This window comes from Antedon mediterranea, chromosome 6 (genome assembly GCF_964355755.1).
Source record: "Antedon mediterranea chromosome 6, ecAntMedi1.1, whole genome shotgun sequence".
In the NCBI taxonomy this organism is placed as follows: Eukaryota; Metazoa; Echinodermata; class Crinoidea; order Comatulida; family Antedonidae; genus Antedon; species Antedon mediterranea.
Genome location: NC_092675.1, coordinates 27,227,204 through 27,253,952, shown reverse-complemented (window position 1 = coordinate 27,253,952; position 26,749 = coordinate 27,227,204). Strand labels below are relative to the sequence as shown.

Genomic DNA, 26,749 nt, shown 5'->3' with positions numbered 1-26,749 from the left:
TAAAATTTGTTTCGTTACTAATGAATAAAAAAAGGGAAAACAGGCTAAAGCCCAAACAGACAGTAAAATGTATCATATATATAGTTTAAAATTGGGGCTTGGTTTGTTTGTTTAGCATCTGAGCAATTTGGAATGAATTTTACCTCTCATGGCAATGGCCATACTGATGAATTGTTAGATTCTGTCTATCTTTATGTCAACTTAAATTTAACTTTTTGCATCTAAGCCCTCCCTCTGGAGAGCACGGGCTATATTGTCGGTTTATACAGGTATGATGATGATTAAGGTCAAAGGTCAAAACACTTTCAATCGCATTTAGTACATTATTTCTATAAGAGTAAACAGAAACATGGGTGTTTTTGAGTATTTTGACACCAAATTCCCTTATGTATTCCTATCGATCACCAAGATTTCTATACAATTTTGGTATAAAATATGACCAGATCAAGGGTTCAAAGGTCAAAATAGAAGGTTTTTCAAGGAATTTTGTATTTTTCTTTCATTAAAGTGAATAGAAAGTTGGGCATTCCGAATAATTTGGGACAAATTTGAAGTCTCTACGGCCAGTCGTTGATGAGATATTGAGATAATGCAAATTTAGGGTCAAAGTTCAAAACATGCATTTTCGGTCATTTTTTTAAAAACTTTTCCATTATAATGAATATAAATATGGGTCTTCTGAGTATTTTGACACCAATTTTGCTTGTGTACTCCTATCGATCACTAAGATGTCTATAAAATTAAAATATGTCTAGGTCAATAGTTCAAAGGTCAAAATAGAAGGTTTCTAAAGGAATTTGGTTTTTTTTTTCATTAAAGTGAATAGAAAGTTGGGCATTCTGAATAATTTGGGACAACTTTGAAGTCTCTACGGCCAGTCGTTGATGAGATATTGAGATAATCCAAATTTAGGGTCAAAGGTCAAAACAGGCATTTCTGACCATTTTTTGTTAAACTTGTTCATTACAGTGAATATAAATATTGGTCTTCTGAGTATTTTGACACCAAGATTGTTTACTTACACCTACTGGTTGTCAGCATATGGTAAATAATTTTAAGATGGCCGCCATTTTGAAAAATGGCCCAATCGGGTTGAAGCACAACGGGGAAACCCGGGGACTTTTAGTATGTTGTTTCAGACAACATTAGAGACCTATCCTGAAAAATTCAGCTTTAGCATATTTATTTCTACCTCAAAGTCTAATACTCCTGGACTATATATGATATGGCAAACTATTCCAATCATTTACTGCAGATATTGAAAAGAATTTCTGTCTGTGTTTCGATTTACTATGAACTTTGTTAATTTTAAAATTGTGGCCTCTAGTTAAAGTAGATGGTGCTAATTCAAAAAAGACACCCGGATTAACATTATCATACTTTTGTATCATTCTAAAAATCTGTAAGCAGCAAGATCTCTTTCTTCGAAATGCTAATGATGGCAGTTTCATAAATTTCATGCGGTCACTATATGGTTGAGTTTTAATTTCAACAGCAAGTTTTGTGGCTCTTTGCTGAACTTTTTCTAAGAGAATTGAATCACCAACAAACTGAAGAAGACAAGCCGTACCAGAATATTCTAAAATCGGTCTAACCATTGATTTATAAAGGATAGACACTAAATGACTGTCTAAATATTCAAAGGTTTTCTTAATTAAACCAAGTCTAGAGTTAGCCTTTTTAACAACTTCAACGATATGATCATGAAAATTCAATTTATTGTCAACTAAAACACCAAGATCTCTCATCTGAGTAACAACTCCTAACTGAATTCTATCTGAACCTGTTCCCATAAAGTATGTTGTGTTCAAGGATTTTTTTACCGAGATGCATAACCTTAGATTTATTAATATTAAAGGGCAACTGCCACTTTACTGACCATTTATACAGCATATCAATGTCCGCCTGAAAATCAAGAGCATCTATGTCTGAATCAACAGCTTTGTATGTCTTTGAATCATCAGCAAACAAAAAAAGAGGTGACTTAACTGATTGAGGCAGATCGTTGATAAATATTGTAAAGCAGATTCTTCACATAACAATGTTTGGGTAAATTTTGATGTTAGAGTGGTTTTTTAAATCGGAATTATTATTTTTAACTAATAAAAAAAGCCATATGATGTAATTGATGTATGTTTTAATAATAATAACTAATAATATATATTGTAATAATAAATGTTTTAATGATTTAATGATGATTTTATTTTCCATGTACTCTATTTTTCCATATAAAGTTTCTTTTTTTTTCTGTTTGTCTACTAAAATCCATAAAGATTTCGTGCAGACTGCGAGGTGCTTTTCTCTACAGCCTCTTCGGATCCACATCTTGAAAGTGCTAGTATACCGTTGACAACCTATAAAAGCAATTGTAGTTTATTAATTTTTGCGTTGTTTATAGGAGTAATTGCAGTTTCTAAACACAATACTGTATCAAAATGCTTTTAAAAATTTCTCATGGTCTTAGTACACAGTGTTAATGCTACAATTCACATTACAGTCTTGGTTATTATCGTTTAAGGTGTTTGTGTTTACGTAACAAAAACTACAACAACTGGACAATCCGATTCATGTCTTAGAAATCTATATATTGAAAACGTATGTCTAATCTTACCTGGGCCATATTTTGATTCTCATAGAGGTCTACTGTCTGGAACAAATCTATCTTTGCAACTCCATACCTCCCACATGCTTCTGTTGTTGTTGTTCATCTTTAAAAAAGAACATACAAAAACAAACCTTTTACTGCAATGATTTAATAATGGAATTAGATTACGAACACACATTAAAAATGAAGCTCTCGAAAAGTTCCGAAGATAGAAGAGCAAACATTTTCCAGAAATTATAATTTCGAATCGTGTTCAGTATTTTGTAAAGAAATGTATGGCGTTTTCACCAATTTTATTTTATAGTAGACACATGGTTTTAGTTGTTGATAAGGTTCTACTTTGTATAATTACTTATTTTGAAATACATAGAAAACTCACCATTTTAAAAGCCATTTTGGTTTCGTAAACTTTTACACTTCCTGGTTGTAAAGTGTTTATGACTCTGAGAAAAACATCAATTCGAAAAGTACGGTATAAAATCTAGTGTATCTAGTGACTGTAGTCGAATATCATCAGTAACTGTGACATTCAAAAACTGGGATTTTATGCTTATAAACTAAAGATGTGCACTGAATCTGCCTAACGTATCCTATCATACAGGAAGAAAGGGCTAGTTAAAGGTGTATTGTCCCTCACAAACATGAACAATTAAGATTAATTAAATCAGACTTTGAATATGTTATTTTGTAGTTTTAAAGTTAATCACTTACGTAGCAAAAAAAAAAATGTTTTCACTTATAAAATGACAAAAAATAAATGAAATAAATTTGACCATTGTTTGCTTTAAATTAAATTTCAATTTTAAATTTTTTCCGATTCAATTTTGGTCAAAGTGGATAATTATTATGTGACATTAAAATGGCATATTCAAAACAAACAAAACATTTCAGGGGCAAAATACATCTTTAAGGTTTTGAAATTGTTGATACTTTGAAAATATAGATACTGACACTAGCTCTTTAAGACTCAGTTCAGTACTATATATACATCAGACTTGAAGACACAGTGCTGTAAGACGCATTAAATGCAGACGGTGTTACTGCATTTTTCACACTTTTATTATTATATTTAAATTAATGTAAAGGTTTTCTTCAAGATAGGAATCTATAAAATCCTGCATACCACCAGGTTACTGGCATAACTAACTAAAGTAACGTAAGCTCAACTGAAATAAAGACTAAAATAAATACACAAATACATTTTTTCAAAAACGTCATTAAAAGAAAAAAAATAGTTTATTTCTTCTTCTATACAAAGAGTGGAAACACGGTAGTCCTCTCAACGCCAACAAAAATTAATCTCAGTACAGTATATGTTAAGTCTACTTCTTGGTCTCACTTACTTCATTAGGGTACACTCTCTTTAGTTTACCATCGGTACCCTTTATTAACATGTATGCTGGAACAGTAGGCCTAAATGAGATTATAGCAAACTGTCCTCTTTTTCGTATTTTAATTAAATCAGCTCTTAGTTTTGCCCTATCCGCCTTAACTGAAGCGGATACGGTAATAAACAACGTGTTTTCATGGTAATATTTACCTTTCAATGCTTTCGGCGCTGAGCGAAGAACTAGTTCCCTGTCCGTGTACCGAAAGAGTTTTACATGTATAGGGCGTGGCGATGATCTGGTAGCGGCTGCAGCAGAGGCTAATTTTCCCATGTGGCTACGATGCGCTCGTTAACTTCTATTTCTTCATCAATTTTTAAAAGCGATTTAACTATATCTAAAAATACTTCAGTACAGTCCAAAGAGTTTTCCAAGCCTTCACTCAAACCCCATAGAATAATATTATTTCGCCTAGATCTGTTTTCCAAATCATCTACCTTTTTTCTAGCTTCAGTAGTGTATCTTGTTGACACAATTTTCAACTTTACTTTTAGTTTCATCTAGATCGCTTATTAAAGTGTTAACTCCTGCCTCGAGTTGGTTAGTAATGTCCTTGATTTCATTCTGATCCTTTTCCAATTGCTTTTGTTTTTCTTCTATAGTAGACAACCTGGTTGCAATACCTTGTAAAAGGTCTTCTATGTTGTCCAGCTTACTTAATTTGCATAATATTTGTTCACCTTTATCTCCCAATTCCAGTGGTAGTATTAGTTGTTTCTTCTACTTCTTTATTTCTTTGATACTTTCTTTCAGGCTTTTTATCCTTTTTGTTATTCATTTTGTCTTCATAAATTTCCAAAGCTTAAATAAGCTTAAATAACTCTGAAAAATAATAAAAACTAGCTTGGCGCCGAGGAGGAGGACGGGAGCGGTTTTACAACACGTCTACACTCAACAGTTGCGTTGTTACATCGTTTGTTATGTTAGCAGGTTTACTCAAAAAGTAATTACAAGATCTTTATCAAAATGATAGATATGTGGTCAAGGACCATTCCATTAAATTTAGGGACCATTTGGGACCGTGGTCCTAATTCTGGACCACTTTTTAGTATACTTTTCAGACCTGCTATAGTGTTAAAAGATAGGACAGAATTTTTCAAAAGCCGGCGAGCAATCTTAAAGTAACAAGTAAACTGAAATTGCATTTTCTCGAGAATTACTTGTCCAAAAAACTTCATTTTTGTACAAGAGGCAAGAGTTATAATTTGTGATTTGTAATTTTAAAACATAATTTGATTTAATGTGGACGTTTTTTGATGCGAGTAGTTTAAAAAACCTATTTCTTTTCAAATTCACTCGTTTGATTTTCGCGTTGCTGTTTTATTGTTAATCAACTGAAGCTATTGTTAATTGAAAGGCTTGTTACATAACCATTACACCAAACTCGCATACACATGCTTGTAGTGAAATTAGCCTAAATCACAAACAGCATTAAGACACACACAAATATATATATATATATTTTTTTTTTACCGGAGAAATCTTATGTAGGAGAATTTTACAGTAGGCGGAGGTATGCACTCTCGGAGTGGCTTTCTAGTTACATGTTTCTTACATTTGCAGTTATCTCAGCAGTCCCAAGGCGCAGTAGGTTGGTTAATTTGTAGGCAACTAAACTGCTTTTAGTCTTGTTTTACCCAACTAGTGTAGCAGTGTTCAACAAGGCAATATAAAAATGTTTTATAGTCACGATCAATCATTGAAAATAGATTAAACAGGGAGATATAATCTTCTTTCTGGACTATCTATAATCGTATAGGTCACGTCCCATTGTTAGAGGTAATCAGAATGCATTTAAATGAAAAATATAGAACAGGTCAAAGGACTCTTCTTTCTGGATTATCTATAATCGTATAGGTCACGTCCCATTGTTAGAGGTAATCAGAATGCATTTAAATGAAAAATATAGGACATGGTCAAAGGACTAAATCCAATCACAATAAGTTAATTTGAATGTAAAGCAGGTTTAGATGAAAGATAAGCCTTGAGCTAAACAAATTGTTAGTTTTGTTGGTAATTCTGGTTCAATGTTGATTAACATAATTATCCAATAATCCCCGAATTTCAAATCAGAAGTCACATAATTAGCTGTTCAGTTATTTTTTATTCGTTTTATCATCATGCCACACATCAGGAGGACAAGCGTCAGCTGGGCTACTTAATCTAAAATCTCATATGCACGTACATCGTGCCATAGACCCACATAATTATCAAAATACATGATGGAAATATGAGAAACTACATAATTTCTAAATAATTTTTCTGAATCACCCAAAACATAAATTTAATCATTTGTCCTACAATGTGCACGTATTACGTTATTATCATCCACCGGCCCAGAATAAACCTATAATGTTAATTTGAAATCATTTAGTAAAATAAAAACATTACAACGATTTACAGTATTTGAAAGCTACTCTAGTATTTTATCATTTAAATTAAGTCGAAAGGTTTGTTTTTTCTATTTGTCTACCAAGTCCATAAGGAGTTGATCCAGACTGTGAGCTGCCTTTATTTGATCCCATCTGAAGACCGATAACATTTTGGCCGGCTTTCAACTGTTCATCTGTAAATTCCCGTTCGTTTTCATTGGCCTCGTTGGGACCCATGCCTTGGGCATCACCAAGCTTCGCGGCCGCTCTTGACAATGCTATGATACCATTGACAACCTACATTTAACAAACGCATTGTTAATACCGTGATACCGTGTCACTACAATTCTCATAAATATGGTTCTTATCTTTAAGTATTGACATTTAAAAACTAGAAAAACATTTAAAGATATATTGTGAACCTGTAAAAAAATTGCTGAATATGTCATTTTGATGTCACATAAATAGTTATTCACTTTGACCAAAAATGTGATTAAAAATAATTATTGTGTACCTAAACATAATTAAACCCCCCCAAAAAAGTCAAATTGGTGTTTTTTTTGGTTGAATTAATTAATTTGTCTTTTTATACAGTAAGTGAAAGCAATATATTTTGTTTTCGTTTTTTGGGGAACTTAAACTTAATAAAGCCTACGAAATAACCTATTCAAAATGTGATTTTATTAATCTTCATTTTTCATGTTTTAGGGGAACAATACATCTTTGTTATTAAGATTCTATACTTTTAAAAAGGTAGCCCATGCTTCATCTTACCTGGGCCATATTCTGATTGTCATAGAGGTCTACTGTCTGAAACAAATCTTTCTTTGCAACTCCATACCTCTCACATGCTGCTAGAAAATTTCCTATGTTTTCCATCTTTAAAAAAAACAATAATATGACTCAAATGGTGTTTTTGGTAGGGTGATATCACTTTTGAACATAATTGCAACTTGCAGGCGAGTTCTACTGACATCAGGGCCAAACTTGCACATATCACAGTTAAAATTTCCAGGAAAACTAATTAAATTATCTGTTTATTTTAAGTATGTTGCATTTGTTGTCAGTTGTAGGGTAGTTTAACTGTACCGCAACTGTCTTTATATTTATATTTTGCAGCATTCCAAATACACAAGAAACTCACCATTTTAAATGACATTTTGCTTTCGTTGACTTTAACACTTCCAGGCTTCAATACGTTAATGACTCTGAAAAGAATATATTATATTTTGTATTACCAAAGTATGAATTTTACTTTTACCTAATATTTATAATAGTACAATTCTCATATTAGAGAACGACATTTACGCTTTCCATGCAACGTTAAGCTCTGTCTCACTTTCAAACTAGGTGATTTACTGCAAAAATCTTCTTTTCGTAATTGTTTTCTACTTCGCGGAAAGGACTAGGCCTACTGTTGGTTTATCCAAGAAGGCAGGCACGAAATAGACTTATTGCAGTGATATGACGTCATCAATGGGCACATCCAATTGTTTTTTTTGTCACATAAAGTGCAGACAGAGCTTTACATTTGAAAATAACCGGCAAGTACCATAATTACCGACAAAGAACTGTTCCATCTTTTAAGTTCTCATGTAATTCAGCAGCTTCTGGCGAAATGGCAATATTGGTGTCTATTAGAAGTTTGTCTATCCATTGACCAGTCTCTCTTGCCAATTCTACATTGTATTTTGAGTCTATCTAACAAAATAAATAAATAACGTATGTAGCAGTAATGATATGAATAAAAGAGTAAGAAGTAAAGGTGCATAATTATCACTATTAAAGTATTATTATTACAAGACTATAATATTGCGCAAATTTGCATAAATCATTTACAAGGGGTAAAATAGCCTGCAGATTACTATACTTCACAACACAATCAGCTAATAAATAGGCCTACTACAGCAGACTAATAAAGAACATACTCAACAAGGCCATATACATGGCTGCAGTCGCGTGCTCAAGTTAGTGTTTACCGACCGACCAACCGACCGACATAGTGAGCTGTAGAGTGGCATTGCACGCAAATAAAAAGTGGAAGACCAGCCCTTCTCTCTACGCTCAAATATAGGTCTAGGCCTACGGCAACCGGTGTATAGTAAACTTTAATATTACCGTACTGTACGTCTTTATTACTATTTTACCTCCATTGTATTACATACTAATATTAATTATATAAGTCTCTTACTTTTTCAGCTACTTCAGCTGTAAGTCCGTATCCCTTAGGTCTATCAGCCATGGTTAGTTTTGCTTGGTTGTAATAACAATTACAATATAATTATAATGTTACTATGCTACTGTTAGCCTCTACTAATAGTCTTTTTACCAGCTTTTGTTGTTTCTGTCACTTAACAAGTATATGACGACACCTGCAAGCTCAGTATTTGATTGGCTATTATAGATTCTGTATGTAAAACAGAAGTATAGTCACGATCAATCATGGAAAATAGATTAAACAGGGAGATATAATCTTCTTTGTGGATTATCTATAATCGTATATGTCACGTCCCATTGTTAGAGGTAATCAGAATGCATTTAAATAAAAAATATAGGACATGGTCTAAGGATTAATTGTAGCTTGTATAAGTCATTGGACAAATCATAAAATCCAATCACAATAAGTTAATTTGAATGTAAAGCAGGTCTAGATGAAAAATAAGCCTTGAGCTAAACAAATTGTTAGTTTTGTTGGTAATTCTGGTTCAATGTTGATTAACCTAATTATCCAATAATCCCCGAATTTCAAATCAGAAGCCACATAATTAGCTGTTCAGTTATTTTTTATTCGTTTTACCATCATGCCACATATCAGGACAAGCGTCAGCTGGGCTACTTAATCTAAAATCTCATATGCACGTACATAGAAACACATAATTATCAAAATACATGATGGAAATATGAGAAACTACATAATTGATAAATAATTTTTCTGAATCACCCAAAACATAAATTTACTCATTCGTGCTAAAATGTGCACGTATTACGTTATTATCATCCACCGGCCCAGAATAAACCTATAATGTTAATTTCAAATCATTTAGTAAAATAAAAACATTACAACGATTTACAGTATTTGAAAGCTACTCTAGTATTTTATCATTTACATTAAGTTGAAAGGTTTGTTTTTTCTATTTGTCTACCAAGTCCATAAGGAGTTGATCCAGACTGTGAGCTGCCTTTATTTGTTCCCATCTGAAGACCGATAACGTTTTGGCCGGCTTTCAACTGTTCATCTGTAAATTCCCGTTTGTTTTCATTGGCCTCGTTGGGACCAATGCCTTGGACATCACTATGCTTCGCGGCTGTTCTTGATAATGCCATGATACCATTGACAACCTACATTTAACAAACACATTGTTAATACTACCGTGTCACTACGATTTTCATAAATATTGTTCTTATCTTTATAATTCTTGACATTTAAAAACTAGAAAAACATTAAGATATATTGTACCCTGTAAAAAAATGCTGAATATTATCATTTTGATGTCACATAAATAATTATTCTCTTTGACCAAAACATTAAAAAATAATTTTTTGTACCTAAAAATAATTTACCCCCCCCCCCCCCACCCCTAAAAAAAAAGTCTAATTGGTGTTTTTTAAGGTTGAATTTGTTTTGTCTTTTTATACAGTAAGTGAAAGCAATATATTTTAATTTCTTTTTTTGGGGAATTTAAACTTAATAAAACCTAAGAAATGGCCTATTCAAAATATGATTTTATTATTCTTCATTTGTCATGTTTTAGGGGAACAATACATCTTTGTTATTAAGATTCTATGCTTTTAAAAAAGTAGCCCTATGCTTCATCTTACCCGAGCCATATTGTGATTGTCATAGAGGTCTACTGTCTGAAACAAATCTTTCTTTGAAACTCCATACCTCTCACATGCTGCTAGAAAATTTCCTATGTTTTCCATCTTTAAAAAAATAATAATATCACTCAAATGGTGTTTTTGGTAGGGTGATATCACTTTTGAACATAATTGCAACTTGCAGGCGAGTTCTACTGACATCAGGGCCAAACTTGCACATATCACAGTTAAAATTTCCAGGAAAACTAATTAAATTATCTGTTTATTTTAAGTATTTTGCATTTGTCGCAACTGTCTTTATATTTACGCAATAACATTTAACGCGCAGTGCGTGCGCAAAAATCTGCGCATTCATGGCAATTTTGTAAACGCTTAAAATTGCCTGAAACGTACTCTTATTTCATCGAAAATAAATTTTGAAAATTTTAAGCGCGCGTACGCATGCGTTACATGCGCTACGCACGTAATTTTATTGCCATATGATGATTTATGCCCTGAAATTTATGAGTACCAAATTTTATTTAATTGTGATTCATGGTTGTGAAGATATGATTACAAACGTGATTTCGTTAAATCGTGCGTTGACCGCGTAATTTTTTATTGCGCACCGTGAAAACATAACCACATCGATTCCTGGCCATAAGGAATATACTGTGAACAATTGACTTAGCTAGATTAAACTGATATCAAGATAAGGTCAGAAAGCGATAAAACGCATAGTGATACCGCACCGACAGACCGACAGACCGACAGACATAGTGAACTATAGAGTCGCTTCCACGCGACTAAAAATGTGTCTTTCACCATTCTCCCTCTCTGTGGATATATATTGCCAAGTACTTCAATCAGTTTTTGAGTGCTTTCATTTATAATATTAGAAAATGTTCACAGTGTTTTTTTGCTCCTATACAGACAATGTTTACACAATTTGATCTGCATATTACATGACTTTAATCCAATGTTGTAACTCTATATTAATTATGGCTCTGCATTTTGTGAAATCATAGCGCCCTCAAGTTGAAATATTTTGCCAAAGCAACGTCAACGTCAACGCTTTTCAGCAGCGACATAATCATAATTTTATTCCCCAACGCCATTCACTCATAACAGTATAGTACTAAGCGACAAAATATCAGAAACTGTTTTTATTAGGAAAATTTAAATAGAAATAGATATAGACATTTTAAAAACTTTAATGCAGTATACTTATCAAGAATTAGGCCTTTACGAGAATAACAGGAATGACTTCGGAAATCAACAATACAACATTGGCAGAAAAATGAAGACGCCTTCAGTGGCGGGTCGTAATAAGCAATAATTGTTGTTGCCATTCAATCATTTGCAGGTACGTGTAACAGTATAGCGATTATTACGGGCCTTCTCCAAATAATAGCCGGCTTGACACCACGTTTGGAGGCAAGTGTCCCCAGTGCTCGTAAACAGATGAGAACCTAGAGTTTAAAAAACTGTTATGATAAATATCGGGATATTTAGGTGGAGATGTAGTGGTTAAAATATTAATACAAAGCCATAGTATCCCGCATATTATTCATAATGAATAAGTATTGATACATTGGGCTTATACTCCTATTATCCACTTAAAACAACGTGGAAGTATTTCCGAGGAAATTAGAATATCTGATTTTCATTCTATATACTTTTGAAATATAAGGAATCTTACCTGGGACATATTTTGACGCTCAAAGAGGTATGTTGTTACGAAGAGATAGTCTGGTTGGACTCCATATTGTACATTGTTCATTGAAGTAACCTATGTTTTCCATCTTTTAACAAAAAGTAAAGAATTTAACGAAATTATGTAATAATTGTAATGGGTGATATGACACGTAACGACTTTTAACGTTGATTTTTACCTTTTTTTGCTGTTAATCGTTAACGATTTTAAACTCAACGCAACTTAACGCAACTGATCAACGCAACTTAGGCTTATACGATCGACAGGAAAACAGACGCAGAAATACGTCACAGGTTGCGAACGGAGAGAGAGCCAATCTTTTTAGCATATTATTTATGACCGACATATAAAAAAAGCCCTTTCAGGAATGTATATATATATATTTTTTTTTTATATATTTGTTGTTAGTAGAAAACAAGTTCAATATGCAGATTTCTGAAGTTTTATCCAATTCAAACAAACAAAAAAACAAAATATTTATTTTCTTTAAATATTAAATTTTACCAAAAACCGGAAATTGAAAAGGCCCAGAGGCCTTTAATAAAAAATAAAGAGAAAATGGATTTATAAATGAACGCGCTTGTGAGTGACAAGGGTGGGTTCGTGTTCAAGTTGGTAACAATGTACAGTATTATCAGACCCAAAATCCTCACAGAGAGGTCATCATTTGTCCATGGAAACTGACCATTGCAAAAGCAGCTTTTCCTTTGTTAACATTTTTAATACTTTCAGGCTCCAATGAGTTCATGAGTCTGAAAAGACAAATTAAAAAACCTATAAAATAGTAGCCCTTTAGGAATAAATACAGTAAACGTATAAAACATTTTAAGGATCTTCTCAGGTCTTAATGATACTTTAGTAATTGTCGGCGCAACGGTAAAATAAAACAACTACTAAATGTATACAGTAAACTATACAATTTATTCCAAGTGAATCAAGTGAGGATTCTCAATAAATAGATAAAATATACAATATACAATATTTGATAAGACAGAGCAATAAACGGTGTAGCTAAGATGCTGGTTGAGAAAAGAGTGTGTTAATAATGTGGTCAGTGCATGGTAATATTGGGCTTGGCCCATCCCATCTGACCAATTAGGATTAAGAGAATTAATGTGGTTTTCTGTTAGAGTCATTAACATTCTTAAAATCCATTAGCTAGAAAAGTGAAGGTAACAGGAAGGTAACCTGTCAATGTGAGGTTAAATAAAGAGATATATAGAGGATGTATAAATAATCAAATTAAAAGTAAATGTTGAATTGTTTAAAAGCTATGTGGTAGGTCTGCTACAGGAGCCCCCTTCCAGTGAAAGAATTAATGATAGAACGAGACAAAACGTTGAGGGAAATGAACATGTCTACCAGAACGAGTAGTACGGGGAGGGGTTGCCAAAATGGGTGACGGGTTGGTTGGTTTGACTAGGGGTGATGCTTGTAGCTTGGGAGTGAGGGTTTGCTCTTGGCTTTTAAATATATCAGTATCCAAATGAGCTACCTTTAAGCGATCAATACTGACTGTGTCCTGTCGACCATTTAGATCGAGAACAAAGTGTTTGTCTGTTCGACTTAATACCTTAAATGGACCATCATATGGACGTTGTAAGGGTTTTCGAACAGAGTCCCTTCGCACAAAAACATGGGTACAATTAAATATTTCTTGATTGATATAGGATTTACGGTTAGAGTTGGTGCGGGTAGGTGTGGGACGTAGTTTACTCATATTATCACGCAATCTATCAATATAATTAGAATAATCACAATGTTCAGAGTTTGAATTAAAGAATTGTCCAGGTAATCTTAAAGTAGTGCCATAAACAAGTTCAGCTGCACTATGACCTAGATCAGCCTTAAGGGCTGTACGAATGCCTAAAAGTACTATAGGTAAATGTTCTGTCCATTTAGTGTGATCATTATGTGCTTTGAGAGAACCCTTCAAATGTCGATGAAAACGTTCTACAAGTCCGTTCGCAATAGGATGGTAGGCAGTTGTATGAATGTGCTTAGTTCCTAGTAAGTTGGCGAGTGAATGAAATAATGCAGATTCAAATTGTCTTCCTCGATCTGTTGTAATGGTTGAAGGTATTCCGAATGAAGCGATCCATCGATTGACAAATGCGTGTGCGACAGTATCGGCTGTGATATCCGGAATAGGTACGGCTTCGGGCCATCGAGTAAAACGATCGATAAAAGTGAGTAAATAAGAAAAACCATTTGACGGAGGGAGAGGTCCAACAATATCTATATGTACATGGTCAAAACGGGCGTCAGGTGTAGAAAAAGTAGAGAGTGGCGAAACGGTGTGCCGGTGTACTTTGGAACGTTGACATTGAATGCATGTTTGAGACCATCGTCGTACATCACGATTGATTGCTGGCCATACGAAACGGTCAGTAATTAAACGTTGTGTTGCTCGTATACCAGGATGTGATAGCGAATGTAGAGTGTCAAATATTATGCGTCTGAATTCTTGTGGGATATATGGACGTGGATTGCCTTTGGAAATATCACAAAGAATTGTAGAGTCAGAAGTTGGAATTGGAAAGTTTTGAAATTGTAGTGAAAACGGTGATTCAAGTAGCTTGTGCAATTCATCGTCATTCTTTTGTGCAGCAGCAATAAGACTAAAATCAACAATGTTAGTTGTGTTGTGACTGAAAGTATTAAGTTCGATTCGCGATAATGCATCAGCTGCTGCATTAGCTTTTCCACTCACATGGCGTATGTCCGTTGTGAATTGAGATATGAAATCGAGATGACGGATTTCGCGTGGCGAGTGACGATTTGGTTTGGCGAGTAAAGCATACACAAGTGGCTTATGGTCAGTAAAAATATGAAATGAGCGTCCTTCAAGTGAATGACGAAAATGTTTAACTGAAAGGTATGCCGCCAAAAGTTCACGACCAAATGTGCTGTATCGCGTCTGCGCTGGTTTCAACTTCTGTGAGAAAAATGAAATAGGTTGCCAATTGTTGTCAATGCATTGTTGTAGTATACCCCCTATGGCCACATCCGAAGCGTCAACCATGATACTTAAAGGTGCATCTGGCTGCGGATGGGTGAGAAGTGTAGCACTTGCGAGGGCGACTTTAATATTATTAAATCCCAATAAAGCTGCGTCGGTCCATACCAGATCCTGTTTCTTACCTGCCCCAACAAGTAGAGCTGTGACAGGTTGTAAAATCTGGGCACACTGCGGTATAAATCGCCTATAAAAGTTAATAAGTCCAAGGAATTCACGTAGTTTGCGTAAAGAAGTTGGTTGTGGAAAGTTTTGTATCGCTTCGACCTTTACTTGAAGTGGTCGGACACCTTGCGAATCAACATGATGTCCAAGAAACTCGAGTGACGAAACTCCAAATTGGCATTTCGCTGGGTTGAGAACAACGCCATACTCATTAAGACGTGTGAATAGTTGATGAAGATGAGTTTCGTGTTCCTCGGCGTTGGAACTTGCAACAAGCAGGTCGTCGATATAAGCGTAGCAAAAATCCAATCCACGCGTTACCTGATCAATAAAACGTTGAAAAGTTTGAGCGGCATTGCGGAGGCCAAATGGCATTCTAACAAATTCAAAAAGTCCAAATGGTGTAGTAATTGCTGTTTTATGAACATCAGCAGGTTCAACTGGTATCTGATGGTAAGCTCGGACGAGATCAATCTTAGAAAATATAGTGGATCCGTGCAGAGATGCTGTAAAATCGTGCATATACGGGATAGGATACCGATCTGCAACAGTAGCATTGTTCAATGCTCGATAATCCCCACAGGGACGCCAATCCCCAGGAGTTTTCTTAGGCACCATATGTAAAGGTGATGCCCAGTTACTTTTAGAGGGGCGTATAATTCCAAGCTGCATCATGTGTTCAAATTCATGTCTGGCTGTTTTGCAGCGGTCATGTGCGAGCCGTCGAGGATGTGACGAAATTGGTGGACCATGGGTCTGAATATGATGTGTCACATCGTGTTTTAGCGACGCTTCCTGATAACAAGGGCGTGTAATGTTTGGGAATTTTGTAAGAATGTAGTCCCAGTTGGACTTAGCCTCAAGGGTGGTAAATATAAGACCGAGAGGCGAAGTTTTGGAGGCGACACCTTGAATACTCAGGTTGGTGGTAGTGTCAATGAGTCGTCGATTATTCATATCGACTAACAGTCCAAAATGTCTTAAAAAATCAGCCCCTATGATGGGGTGTGTGACGTCTGCGACAACAAATAACCATTGAGATGTTCGTCTCAAACCTAAGTCTAAGGTTACAGAGCGATGTCCATAAGTGTTGATAGATGTATTATTTGCGGCAGTCAAAGTAGACTCTTGTCGCCTATGTAGACGCTCATGGCGAGTAGGTGGAACAACGCTAACTTCTGCCCCAGTGTCTATGAGGAAACGTTGTTTGGATAATTGATTAACAATAAAGAAAAGGCGACTTACAATTTGACGGCCAGCAACATTCGTCGCATTTAGTTGTCGGCGTTGGAGTTTTCCGAACACGGCGGATTGCATTTTCGAGCATTTACTCCAAATTTTTCATGGTACCAACAGAGTTGAGGAGTGTTGTTTGAATGTTGAGCTGAGCGATTGGTACTGTTAGGTTGAGCAGGAGATGAATGCCTACCACTCGATCGATTTCGATGTCGACTTGTGCTGCGACTTTGATATCTGTTGTGCCGTCGGTCAGATTGCAAGGAATTAACTTGCGTCGACAGTTGTTGAATCTGTTTTTGCAGGTTTTCAAGGGTCGCAGACAAGGAGGGTGTATTGTCCGTGTGTACTGCCGATACACTTGTTGGCGCAGTTGCAGTTACAGATACTTCAATAATTTTGTCAGCCAATGATGTCAAGCTTCCCAGGTCCAACTCATCCTTGGTTGAAGCTAGGATAAGCTGTACATTAGTTGGGAGGCGACTTAAGAATAGTTGTTTCATAATTGAAGATTCAAGTGGCCTGTCGCCTAAGAGTTGTAACATCCGTCGGTATAATTGCGACGGTTTCCTATCCCCCAACTCCTCGGCCGTCAGGAGTTGGCGGAGGCGCTGTTGGTCGGAGTCAGTTGTCCGACGTATTAAGGTATCTTTCAAGTTCACATACCTGTTATCAGTAGGCGGGTTGAGAAGTAGATCCCGAACTTCCTGCGCAATTTCAGGTTGCAATGATCCGACTAAGTAAGCGTATTTTGTAGCATCTACTGTAATCCCACGCGTTGTGAACTGTGCTTCCACTTGGGTGAACCACAATATCGGATCATTGGGCCAGTATGGAGGCAGTTTCAACGCTACCGAAGAAATTGGCCTGTTGACGGTTGCTGCGTCAGGAGCGGGCACCACAGGTTGTTCCTGGTGCTGGGGTTGTGCTGGAGGTTGCGGTAGCTGTCGTTGTTGCTGTTGTCCTTCCATTTTAAGTTAAATTCGGTATAAGAAAGTCGAGGGTCACCACTTTAGTAATTGTCGGCGCAACGGTAAAATAAAACAACTACTAAATGTATACAGTAAACTATACAATTTATTCCAAGTGAATCAAGTGAGGATTCTCAATAAATAGATAAAATATACAATATACAATATTTGATAAGACAGAGCAATAAACGGTGTAGCTAAGATGCTGGTTGAGAAAAGAGTGTGTTAATAATGTGGTCAGTGCATGGTAATATTGGGCTTGGCCCATCCCATCTGACCAATTAGGATTAAGAGAATTAATGTGGTTTTCTGTTAGAGTCATTAACATTCTTAAAATCCATTAGCTAGAAAAGTGAAGGTAACAGGAAGGTAACCTGTCAATGTGAGGTTAAATAAAGAGATATATAGAGGATGTATAAATAATCAAATTAAAAGTAAATGTTGAATTGTTTAAAAGCTATGTGGTAGGTCTGCTACAATACTAACCGACAAAGGATGATTCCATCTTTCAACTGATCGTGTAATTCATCGGGTCCAGGTGTACTATAACTAGCAATATTGGTGTCTGTTAAAACTCCGTCTATCCATTTAAGGACCGCCGTTGCCATTTCCAAATCGTATTTATTCTAACAAAATAATATTAATGTTTTTATTAATATCCCAATGATTCCAATGTGCGTTTTCATTTTGCAGTAGGGCCTTTACATTTTAGTGTAGAACTAAATAAATATGAATTTATGAGCATTTCCGCATAGATACTAAAATACCAGATATGTGTATACGACTGGCAAAAGGCCTATCCATATTCGAAAACTCCACAGGGTCACGTGCTCCAACCACCCTTTTCTCCTCCGCCATGACAACAACAATATTCAAAAGACCGCTTAGTCTACTTTGTTTTGCAATAACGGAATTCGTTTATTTATACTTAAAGGGGTCTAGGCCCGTTGCCACCTGGCCTTGTGTCATCCGGCCCGTTGCCACCCAAAAGTTTGCTACGAGGTCTGTTGCCACCCGGTCTTTTGACATCAGGCCATTTGGCACGTCACCCGGTCAATTGCCACCACCGGCCATTTGCCACCCGACCATTACCACCCGGCCTGTTGCCACCAGGCCTGTTGCTAGCTAGGTCATTTCCACCTGCTTTTAATTTTAAAGAACAATTATGAGAGGGTACTGGAAACTGGCGTGATTGCCACAAAAGGCGCGTAGCGTCTTTGGGCTAATATAAAGGTTTATAATTTTCCCCGCCCTCTGCAGTACAATTATTTGTGACTAGGGGCCAATTCATTAACCGTCTGGGATCCACCTGTCTATAACTAACGGTGGTATACAATGTTTTGGAATTTAAACAAATCTAATATCCGGGTGGCAAAAGGCCGGGTGGCAACAGGCCAGGTGGTAAAATACCTAAGGCGGTAACAGGCCGGGTGGCAATTGGCCGGGTAGCGAAAGACCTAAAGTGACGAAAGGCCGGGTGTCAACAGGCTATGTGGTAAAATACCTAAGGCGGTAACAGGCCGAGTGGCAATCGGCCGGGTGGCGAAAGACCTAAGGTGGCGAAAGGCCGGGTGGCAACAGGTCAGGTGATAAAATACCTAAGGCGGTAACAGGCCGGGTGGCAATTGACCGGGTGGCGAAAGGCCTAAGGTGGCGAAAGGCCGGGTGGTAATGGTCGGGTGGCAAATGGCCGGTGCAAAAGACAAGGTAGAAACGGGCCGGAACCCCTTAATTACATATGGCCTACTTCTATATTATATTTTATTATTTTATTATAAATAGGTCTAAGCCTACCTTACCGTTTTAGAAGCTTCAACGTGTCTCCTGTTCGGCTTTAGGCCGTTCAGCCATGATTGTTTCTGCTTATGGTTTCTGTTTTGATTTATGTACTTATGTAGTACTATAACAAGCTTATTATTATAGAAGCACTGTATTTATTTGTAACTGCTACTGTTCCTACGTTTTGTTTCTATTACGTAACGAACAAGTATGTCCACACCTGTACTAGCTCGGCTTCTGATTTGCTATTGTATCCAAAACAGATGACAAAGAATTTGTGCAATTTTATGAAAAATATTGCAAAAGTGAGTTCAGTTCTCATTAATCATTGCTCCCTGATGACGATATTTGGATTTGGAACGCCGTGACCAGTGAATCATATATTTTACAATGAATACACACCGTATTTGTTCGAATAATACCGAGGGTTTTTTAGGAGTTCGTTCGAGAGACGAAGGCGTTTACTATTTAATTTTTATCAGGGAAATTTAACTCATCCTGATTTTTATCTGCCCGAATATCAAGTATGCGGTTCAAATCTGATTCGTCGATCATTTCTGACTACGGTAACTGGTCCAGTGGATCAAATTTGGCACCGGTGGAGCTTAGAATTGTACTTATACTTATACTTATTACTATACATAATCACCTATGATAATTATGATAATGTTAACATTTCAACTATCCAGACGCGACTTCAACATTTTAGGTGGGTTTTCTACTTTAAAAACTCGACTTCGTATATGCATAATACCTAGCCCGGCGGCGGAATTAGTCTAAGCTTCTAAATTGGTCTATAACTCGGCATCTTTGCAAATGTTCTATATTTAATCTTATTTCACTCTCTATTAACCCCCATACAAACACCATCGGAGATCAACTATCTGTTTAAAACATGTTTATTATTGGACTAACTACCATAAACGTTTATTCGTAACATATTTATTACAATACAATATCTTGCATGAATCGGATATTTCGCTACCAATGTAGCAACATACGCATACCTTTAACTCTATTCCACTGACCAGCGTCGAATCCACGACATACGTGGTCATACTGATCATTTTGTTTTTAACAAGGTTAAGAGGATATTAATGATCTAATATTAATTACGTAATACAGGTATAACTAGACTATTATCAGCTGTTCAGTAATGTACTACTTTGTAGCCTAACGGGTAAGGCTCAGGTTTTAGTGCTCTCAGCTCTGGTGTAGATTGGGTTCGAACCTCTACGGAATTTTTGTTTTTATTGAAAACAATGAATATTTTTTCTTTTACTTTGCAAGGTTGTAAATGTTAGGCCTAAATAAGTGGACCTTTTTTTAAAAATCATAAACAAAGTCTCATGGCATTATTTTCTATTAAATAGACTGCTGCCATAAAACCTCGAAAAGAAGCTCATGTGCTCCTTCATTTTTAGTACACTTAGATGGGCTCTCTTCCGTTCTTCTTTTCGAGATAACTTTTGCAAACTAAAAGAGGGGAGCTGCTAGGTTCTTCCCGCCCGGAAAATGTTGTATTTACATAATTTGAAATAAGTTCTAATGTAAAGATTAACATCAACATTTAACATTGTGGCGCGGCGTGTTGACATTAACGGAGCGGCGTGTTTTCAGCGAGTGACTAACATACCATCTTCCTCATAATACACCTGTGCATAACAACGCACGGCATACCAAACTGTTTTAAATAGAGCTGCAAGGTCCCCCGAAAATGACAATTATAATTTTTTTAATCAACATGTATAAGAATCTTCAGTACTCACCATGCTTTTAAAAAATAGAGCTGCATAGGTTCCCGCCTGAAAAAAATGGCACTTTACATGATTTGAAATTATATGAAACAAAGGATAGAGCTTGTCCACGGAAAGTGCACCTATTAATTGAAATATGAAATTAAATATTAAGTCTCCAGTACTAGTCCACCATGGTTGAGGCAGAGCTAACATTGAAAATAGAGCCCAGAATTGCACTTATACTTATACTTATTACTATACATAATCACCTATGATAATTATGATAATGTTAAAATTTCAACTATCACAGTGATATATTAACATTTATTTTGAATTAAAAAAAGGACTGCGAATTCAATTTCTTGTTGTATGTTTAATTGTTGCTCAATTTACAGAAAAAATCCAATTCATTATTAGAGTTTTTATAAATGAATTTTTTTGTATATTGTGATTATTTTACTGTGCTCAACTGTGCGCTAAGGTATTTCAATTAGTGACTTTATTTCAATTTAATATCACTGTGCTCCGCTCGTGCCAAATGGATTCATTGAGTAGGCTACGAATAAGATATTAGCATTTTCGTGACTTTATTTCTATATACCACTGTGCTCCCTTGTAGAAAATTGGGTTCACTTGAGCACAGTGTATTAACATACAAAAACGATATTAAAATGCAGTTACTTAAGTTATTTTATATCACTGTATATATATATTGCATGAATCGGACATTGATTAACAAAATCAAAATTTAACACTGATGGCGTGTTGACCGCGAATTTCCCATTACACCTGCACAACCATTGCATAACAACGCACGGCATACCAAACCGTTTCGTACACCTGCGTGGAAATTAAATCAAAATTGAGGGCGACAAACATAACATTCACGAGCTCGAATACAGGTTGGAAAAAAAAAATGAAATAAAAAAAAAGATGTCAAATGTGCTCTCCCTGCCTCAGCACTAAGGCCCTGCCACAGCCTTTTGGGGTCGTTTCCAGCACATCACCAGATGCATTGATGTTGTCGCCTCATGATGTGTGGTGGAAAGGGGGACGTATAATCTGTGAACCCCAAACACAGTGGCCGCATGCCTTTAACTCTATTCCACCGACCAGCGTGGGAATCGAACCCACGACATGCGTGTTGTCAACACGACGCTCAGTCGCCTGAGCTAACTGGTCATTTTGGTTTTAACAAGGTTATTAATAGGATATTTATGATGTAATGATGAATTACGTAATACACGTATAAATAGACTATTATCAGCTGTTCAGTCATGTACTACTTTGTGGCTAAACGGGTAATTCTCAGGTTTGGGTGCTCTCCGTTCTTGTAGATTGGGTTCGAACCTCTACGGATATTTTTTTTATGGAAAATAATGAATATTGTTTTTCTTTTATTTTGAAAGAGAGATATTTTGAGTTGTAAATGTCAGGCCTAAACAGACTGCCATAAAACCTCGTGTACTCCTTCATTTTTAGTACTCTTGGGTGGGCTTTTTTTCAACATGGAGTTCCTTTCGATTACTTTTGCAAACTAAAACAGAGGAGCTGATAGGTTCTCGCCCGGAAAATGTTTTATTTACATGATTTGAACAATCTTCTAATGTAAAGATTAACAGCATCAAAATTTGTGGCGTGTTGACCGCGAATGACTAACATACCATCTTCCCCATAATACACCTGCACAAACTCATTTGCATAACAACGCATGGCTACCAAACTGTTTAAAATAGAGTTAGCTGCAAGGTACCCGGAAATGACATCTCTCATTTTCTCAAACAACAAGAATCTTCAGTACCCCACCATGCTTGGGACTGAGCAAAGACAATTTTGAAAAATAGAGGTGCATCGGTTCCCGCCCGAAAAAAAATTGCACTTTACATGACACAACTTTGCGCTGATTACTAGCTGCATTATGGGAGTATGTTTCCATAGGGGTTTGATCATGAAAAAATTACTGGGGTAATAATGTTCAGCGCTTCGAGGTATAACCGACAACAACGTGTTAAAATTGGTGATAGTCTTTCTGAATGGCTATCGCCAAACGGAGGCATACCCCAGGGGTCGTGGATTGGCCCTATTATGTTTATTATTTTTATCAATGACCTTTTAAATGGTAAACCATGTGTTAAATTTATGGATGATACTACTGTTTTCGAAAGGGTGTCTAAACTGTCCAATAGTAACTTGCAAAATATAGCTAACTCGGCCCTTGCATGGACTCGGCTCAGTGGTGGCGCCAGCGGGGGGGGGCTACGGGGGCTCTAGCCCCCTCGTCGGGGAGCCTAGCCCCCCCGTCGGGGAACACGGGTACTTTTTGTCGGGGAATATAATATACAGTAAAAAACGTTCGCGTTCACTTCATATAGCTTCAGCGCCTAGAAAACCACGACGTTCCATTGACCGTGAGAGTACGTCAGAGTGCTATTATGCACTTTTATGCATTCATTTATTGCCAGCGATCTAACTTACTACTAAACATTAGCTAGGTACGCACTTGTCTGGCGGTATCCCTTTGTACGAATCGTTCAACGTTGGGTCGAGACGCGTGATATCAAGTTCCATCCAGGGACCAAAATGTGTAATGTAGTTATTTTCCAGGCGAAGTTTACCGACGGTTACCGAAGAAAACACGGGTACTTTTTGTCGGGGAATATAATATACAGTAAAAAGCGTTCGCGTTCACTTCGTAGCAAGCTTCAGCGCCTAGAAAACCGCGACGTTTCATTGACCGTGAGAGAGTACGTCAGAGTGATATTATGCACTTTATAAGCACTCATTATTGCCAGCGATCTAACTTACTACTAAACAATAGCTAGGTTCGCACTTGTCTGGCGGTATCCCTTTGTACGAATCGTTCAACGTTGGGTCGAGACGCGTGATATCATGTTCCATCCAGGGACCAAAATGTGTACTGTAGTTATTTTCCAGGCTAAGTTTACTGACGGTTACGTCGTGTACTGCGTCGACGTACGCTACACTACAGCAAAAACGAATTATGTTAATTGTTCGTATGTTCACCATTTTTTTTTATTTACAAGTAACATTCTGTACCGTGGGGCACCTAAAATAAATTTTTCATCCATTACTAAACAAAAAAACATGCCATTTTCGCTTAGCCAACATCTTATTATAGCTAAGTTATTACATTTTCAATGTCCTGTATGTCATGAATTTCTCACCACTCGGAAGTCCAGATGGTACGCACGCATACACTTGTTGGGAGGAATAAACTTATTTCCCCGACTGAAAAAGTTCTACGCTTGCGTTTTTTAAGCCTCTATGCCTGATGTTTCCGAAGTATAAAATGCAATTTTTTGAAGACCTGCAGCTCTAGTTTTAAACAGTTTCTTAGCTCAGCCCCAACAATAAAGCTGGTCATATTTCGAAGTACAAGAAGTGCATTTTCCGGGACCTAACATCTCTATTTTTCAAACATTTCTTAGCTCAGTCACAACCTTGATAGGGACTTATATATTTTATTTCATGTTTTGAAGTATAATAAGTCCAATTTCCGGGACCTCCAACTCTATTTTTCTAAATTTTCTTTGAACTTTTATTTTTTAAATTGAAAAAATATGGATTGAAACAGTCATCGCGCATCGTTTTTTTGCACGCAGTATTTTATTTATGCATTATAAAAAATGGAAAAAATGGCTACCCTAAATCTGATTAAAATGACCTCAAATGACGCTAGAACGCGTTGCTTCCGGGGGCTTCGCCCCCCTGGACCCCCACCGGGGGCCCTTGGCGGCCCCCTGGCCCCCAGCCTAGTGATGCTCGCTTCGCTCGCATAGCCCCCTCGTCGGAGAATGTAGCCCCCGCGTCGGGAAGATCCTGGCGCCACCCCTGACTCGGCTTAACCATATGACCCTCAATGCTAAAAAAACATGTGAATTAATTGTGAGTTGTAAGAAAAACAAGTCGATATTTAATCCTCTAATTATTAATAAATGTAGTGTTAACCAGGTTTGCCGTACTAAGCTCCTTGGAATTATTTTATGTGACAATTTATCATGGCAACCCCATATTGATTCTTTGATAGCTAAATCAAACTCACGGTTATATTTCCTTAAACAATTGCGCCGGTCCGGTCGCGATTTTTTTTTCGTACATAAGTTGGGGACCCCCTCATGAAACGTCACAAAATAAACATGAATAATTCATCAGTTAAATTTTCTTGTTCCGTGTGCACCCAAGCGTATAGCAACAAGAAGTGATTACACAAGTGCGGTACGATTCTAGGCCTATCTCCGCTGTTGAAGAATAGCGGTGTTTTGTGTGGATTGTCGAAATAATCGGCCTTTAGTAAGTTTATGGTGTTTTTAATATAATTTATTACTAAAGAATTACGTGTTAAAATTATAGTTTCTATTAATACTATTAGGCCTAATTATTAGTCTCTAAACCCATGTCTATTCTAGTAGTTGCTGTGTGGATGTGTGTGACGTGTGTGTGTGTTAGGTATGACCAAAAAGATAGTTACACTATATTATACCGTACACTATCTTTGGTAATAGTTACACTATCTTTGGTATGACACAATCCGAGTAATAAGTCAGCAAAATTAAACAATAAACATTACACAAAAATACATTTTTTATTCTCGTGGGTCAAATCTTCCCATCTCATGTGTTCATATACGCGCATTTTTAAAGTTCCTTTGAGTACATTGCATATTGTTTGATAATTGATAGCAGAATTAAAAAAATACAGTACACAAATTAAACACATTCTTTATTCTTGTGGGTCTAAGCTTTCTTTGGGCTATGTCCAAGAACGCTTGGGTGCACACGGAACAACAACTGCGATACGATTCTTTCTACAATAATAGGCCTAGGATTCTAGGTCAATTCACGTGATTGCCTTCGCGCACTCTTCTTCACACACACGTCCACTATGCAAAATGTGTCGAGGCTAATCGACAGCTAGGCAAAACATTAAACTAAGTAGTAATTGGACATGACATAGCCCAAAGACACAAGTCAGACACACCCACACAGCTACTACTAGAATATACAGGGGTTTAGAGACTAGTAATTAGGCCTAATAGTATCAATAGAAACTATAATTTTAACACGTAATTCTTTAGTAATAAACTATATTAAAAACACCATAAACTAAAGGCTGATTATTTCGACAATCCACACAAAACTCCGCTATTCTATTATGAAATCGCACGCGGCAACCACAGCGGAGATAGGCCTAGAATCGTACCGCACTTGTGTAATCACTTCTTGTTGCTATACGCTTGGGTGCACACGGAACAAGAAAATTTAACTGATGAATTATTCATGTTTATTTTGTGACGTTTCATGATGGGGTCCCCAACTTATGTACGAAAAAAAAAATCGCGGTCCGGTCTAGACGCCCAAGCCTTATGCTATTTCTATTGTTGTGTTATCAGACCTGTACTAGAATACGCCGTCCCCGTTTGGGGAACGTGATTAACTAAATTGCAGTCTGACCAACTGGAAAGTATCCAACGAAGGGCGCTTAGAATCACGTTCCCAGAGCTCAGTTACAACAAAGCAATGGCTCAATGTAATGTGCCTGTGCTATGTGAACGTCGAACTAGACTGTGCAAGGATTACTATCAGAAACTTAAAAACCCTTCCCATATAGACTTCATCACCTTCTTCCAAAAGCGCCTAAATCTAGATACAATTTAAGACAAGTTAAAGAATTTTGCATTCCAAAAATAAAAACGGAACGATCAAAAAATTTTATTGTAAACTTTGGTCTCTTTCACAAGTGGTAAGCATACTTATATATCCCTGCACAGTCGCTTCGTTCCCTGACTTGACTTCATTTTGTCTGTTGTTCCATGTTTTTGTGTTTTTTGATTTATATCGTTGATGGATTTGATATATTTTTTCATTTAAGTCTAAGTATATATTTTTGTATAATTCAACCCAAAAGTTGCAATAAAAGTATTTTTATCAGTTTTATCAGTT

At 36.5% G+C, this 26,749-nt stretch overlaps 3 protein-coding genes and 1 long non-coding RNA gene across 4 annotated transcripts; all 4 read right to left on the bottom strand.

Moving 5' to 3' along the window:
- Nucleotides 1–2,208: 2,208 nt before the first annotated feature.
- Nucleotides 2,209–4,223, bottom strand: LOC140051801 (uncharacterized). The gene is made up of 4 exons (XR_011845554.1): nucleotides 4,146–4,223; nucleotides 2,985–3,048; nucleotides 2,612–2,708; nucleotides 2,209–2,354 (listed from the first exon to the last, which is right to left on the bottom strand). It is a non-coding gene; the product is annotated as an uncharacterized lncRNA (long non-coding RNA).
- Nucleotides 4,224–6,089: 1,866 nt separating this feature from the next.
- LOC140051797 (transgelin-3-like) lies at nucleotides 6,090–8,673 on the bottom strand. Its single transcript, XM_072097112.1, has 5 exons — nucleotides 8,557–8,673; nucleotides 7,927–8,066; nucleotides 7,510–7,573; nucleotides 7,140–7,244; nucleotides 6,090–6,662 (listed from the first exon to the last, which is right to left on the bottom strand). The coding sequence occupies exons 1-5, from the start codon at nucleotides 8,605–8,607 to the stop codon at nucleotides 6,432–6,434; spliced, it is 591 nt and encodes a 196-aa protein (XP_071953213.1). The 5' UTR covers nucleotides 8,608–8,673; the 3' UTR covers nucleotides 6,090–6,431.
- Nucleotides 8,674–9,413: 740 nt separating this feature from the next.
- LOC140052132 (muscle-specific protein 20-like) lies at nucleotides 9,414–17,888 on the bottom strand. The gene is made up of 4 exons (XM_072097557.1): nucleotides 17,758–17,888; nucleotides 12,566–12,632; nucleotides 10,185–10,289; nucleotides 9,414–9,704 (listed from the first exon to the last, which is right to left on the bottom strand). The coding sequence occupies exons 1-4, from the start codon at nucleotides 17,877–17,879 to the stop codon at nucleotides 9,474–9,476; spliced, it is 525 nt and encodes a 174-aa protein (XP_071953658.1). The 5' UTR covers nucleotides 17,880–17,888; the 3' UTR covers nucleotides 9,414–9,473.
- On the bottom strand, nucleotides 16,323–17,521 carry LOC140052131 (uncharacterized). Its single transcript, XM_072097556.1, has one exon. It carries the CDS (start codon nucleotides 17,269–17,271, stop codon nucleotides 16,339–16,341), a length of 933 nt encoding a protein of 310 aa, XP_071953657.1. The 5' UTR covers nucleotides 17,272–17,521; the 3' UTR covers nucleotides 16,323–16,338.
- Nucleotides 17,889–26,749: the final 8,861 nt, after the last annotated feature.